This window comes from Gavialis gangeticus, unplaced genomic scaffold (assembly GCF_001723915.1).
Source record: "Gavialis gangeticus isolate Ggan-Ray unplaced genomic scaffold, GavGan_comp1, whole genome shotgun sequence".
NCBI lineage: Eukaryota > Metazoa > Chordata > Crocodylia > Gavialidae > Gavialis > Gavialis gangeticus.
Genome location: NW_017729015.1, coordinates 18242257 through 18244800, shown reverse-complemented (window position 1 = coordinate 18244800; position 2544 = coordinate 18242257). Strand labels below are relative to the sequence as shown.

The following is a 2544-nucleotide window of genomic DNA, read 5'->3' as shown; positions in this document are numbered from 1 at the left end:
TGGTTGCAGAGGGAAGGTGGCAGAAGCAGTGTTGCGAGCAGAAATGTATTGTTATCTCGTCACAGAGAGATCGATGGAGAGGAGATGCACTTCCAGAGATGAAAAGCTTTGTGTAAGTTTCAAAAGGGAGGGGAAAACCCCCAGTATCCCCATTTAAGAGGGGAAGGGGCTAGTCTTGTTCATTCCTTTAGTGACAGAATAAGTTAATGTTTAGTCAGCAAAATAAACTTCAACTGAATTACAAGTTTATTGTACAGTTCAGAAAGAAACCCTGAGTTAAGCCACAGAACAAAGTTAAATAAGAAAAATATTAGGTTTTCTTTTTCCTCTTTGCAAGAATCGGTGATGCAAAGCAAAACATTTGGGAGAGAAACCAACACCAACCCAGAACCTCGACACTGCTACAGAGAAGAGTTCTGCCACATCCACATCTGCTCAGCAGACAAAATCCTGAACAAATGCTGGAGGTGATGGTGGAATAGACATGTGGATGGAGGAATGACCCAGACTCTACAGATATCCTCGACGCCTTAACATCCAGATAGGTGTTGATCACAAGTCAGACTCTTACACACTTGTACAGCAGTCACGTAGCTTGGTGAGGAGAAGGGAAGAAAGTCAAAACAAACCAAGACAAGGCTGGAATTCAAGAACTGGCTTTACACTCTCTACACAAAGGGGGAGGAGGGTGAAGATGGGGAGTGGTTATGACAACAGGTCGCGCTGGAAAGAACTACGGGTACAAGAAGCTGAGAACAGACAGACAGACTTGCAGCTGTGCCAGCCCTGGCGATGCATCTAGGAACAAGGTCTGGTTCTTCATCAGGAGGCAAGAACCAGGGCTGCTCGTTAGTGCCAACGTTACATGGATCGTACTTTCTACTTCTCATATACACAAAAGAATCCTTTTAAAAACAGCATCAATTTACACTTGTTTCCCCCCTTAAACAAAAGGCTTTACAGTGAACTCCTATAGGTAAAGACGTGCTCACAAGAGGAGCTGGTCTTTCAGAAGTAGAAAGGCACTTGGCCTTGACATGGGTTGGGTAGAGAGTCCACAGATGGGCTTCTTTCCAGGCCTTATTTGACTCCTGCCTTTCCACTCCCAGTCTTCAGTAGCTTGTGCAAATATCAGGAACAAGGGCATTGTGAAACATGGCCCTGGACTGCCCCAGGCTCTTATTACAGTGTGGTGGAGGGAAGCTTCTTCACCCGCCTCTGTGCCAGAATGGATGACTCAATGGGCTTCAGCTGGGGGCTTGGCTTGGCGCTGTTCAATGCAGAATATGTTGCAGCCATTGCTCCCTTGGAGAGAAGGATGAAGAGAGGTCACTGGTGTGTCATGGGACCCCACACAGCCACAGAGAGGCATGCAGGTATTTCAGCCTACTGAAAATGACTGCAGGACAGGCTCTCCCATAGACAAGGAGTTCAGCCCTTTTGAGAGTGGTTATCAGAAGTCTCCTAACAGCTTTCGTGCAAAGTCCGGGTTTTTGCCTTGCACGTCTCCCCCGTATCCGCCTCATGCCCTTCCAGCAGGTAAAACTTGATCACCGCCCCCAAGCCTGAGCTCTGCTTTGACCAGAAAAGGCTGCTGAAAGCACCAGAGTAGCAGCACCATGCCACAGTCGGTACCTTTACGAGCTGCACATCCTGGTGAGTCAGTTGGCTCCGGGGTAAGCTGTCCTTCTGTGTTATCCACGGGTGCTGCAGGACTTGCTTGGCAGTCAGGCGCTGGTGAGGATCAACATGAAGCATCTTGGATACCAGATCCTGGAGAAAACATTCATGGAATAAGACTTCAAAAAGAGGAGAGAGATCCACTGGGGGTGGGGTTCAGCTCTGTCAGAGGCCAGATTGAAAGACACTCGTCATCTGAGGGAAATGACAACAGCTTGCCCAAGTAGATGTGCCCAGGAGATGCTTGGGGGATGTAGCTGAGCCTCAGTGACTAATGGCAGGGAAACTACGGCTGCCCATTCTTGACCGGAGCTGGTCATCTCTATTCAGGCATTAAACCCTACCTTGGCCGTATCAGATATTGTATCCCAGTTTCCCCCTTTGAGAGAGAACTTCCCGCCTCCTATTCGCACCAGGATCTCTTCGGGAGTGTCATTGGGCCCGTTGGCAAATGGTGTGTACCTGAAAGGGAAAAGGAGTTTGCAGGTTGCTCACAGCCAAGTAACCAAAAGTTCAGCCTGAATTAAAATGACAAACAAGGACACACATCACTCACTGCAGCAATATAACGAGAGACCGCAATCACGCTGCTTACTGTACCTGTATGACAAGAGATGGGGGTACTTACCCTGCCAGCATCGTATAGAGGAGTATCCCTAAACTCCAGATATCACAGCCCTCATCGTAGCCTTGACGTTTTAGTACCTGAACAGAGGAAGCACAGGGAAAGATTTCAGGTGCTGCAGTTGACCAGAGCTCCTAGTCCATCAGCTGAGCAGTGCTTTGATCTCTGCACACAACTGAGCACAAGGCTCCTCCTGGGGCTCTGCCATGTAATGACACCATAGGCGCAGTCATACCTGA

General features: G+C 48.5%; 1 protein-coding gene across 3 annotated transcripts in view; it reads right to left on the bottom strand.

Annotated features, from left to right (window-relative positions):
• Positions 1 to 223: 223 nt before the first annotated feature.
• Positions 224 to 2544, bottom strand: part of RPS6KA1 (ribosomal protein S6 kinase A1) — a 45660-nt gene continuing 43339 nt past the window's right edge. For all 3 annotated transcript variants that reach the window (XM_019512479.1, XM_019512478.1, XM_019512477.1), the window contains 4 exons: positions 2309 to 2385; positions 2025 to 2142; positions 1636 to 1773; positions 224 to 1305 (listed from right to left, as the gene is read on the bottom strand). In XM_019512479.1, the coding sequence (XP_019368024.1) occupies positions 1183 to 1305; positions 1636 to 1773; positions 2025 to 2142; positions 2309 to 2385 (456 nt within the window). In that variant the 3' untranslated portion in view covers positions 224 to 1182. The remainder of the gene's footprint in view (positions 1306 to 1635; positions 1774 to 2024; positions 2143 to 2308; positions 2386 to 2544) is intronic.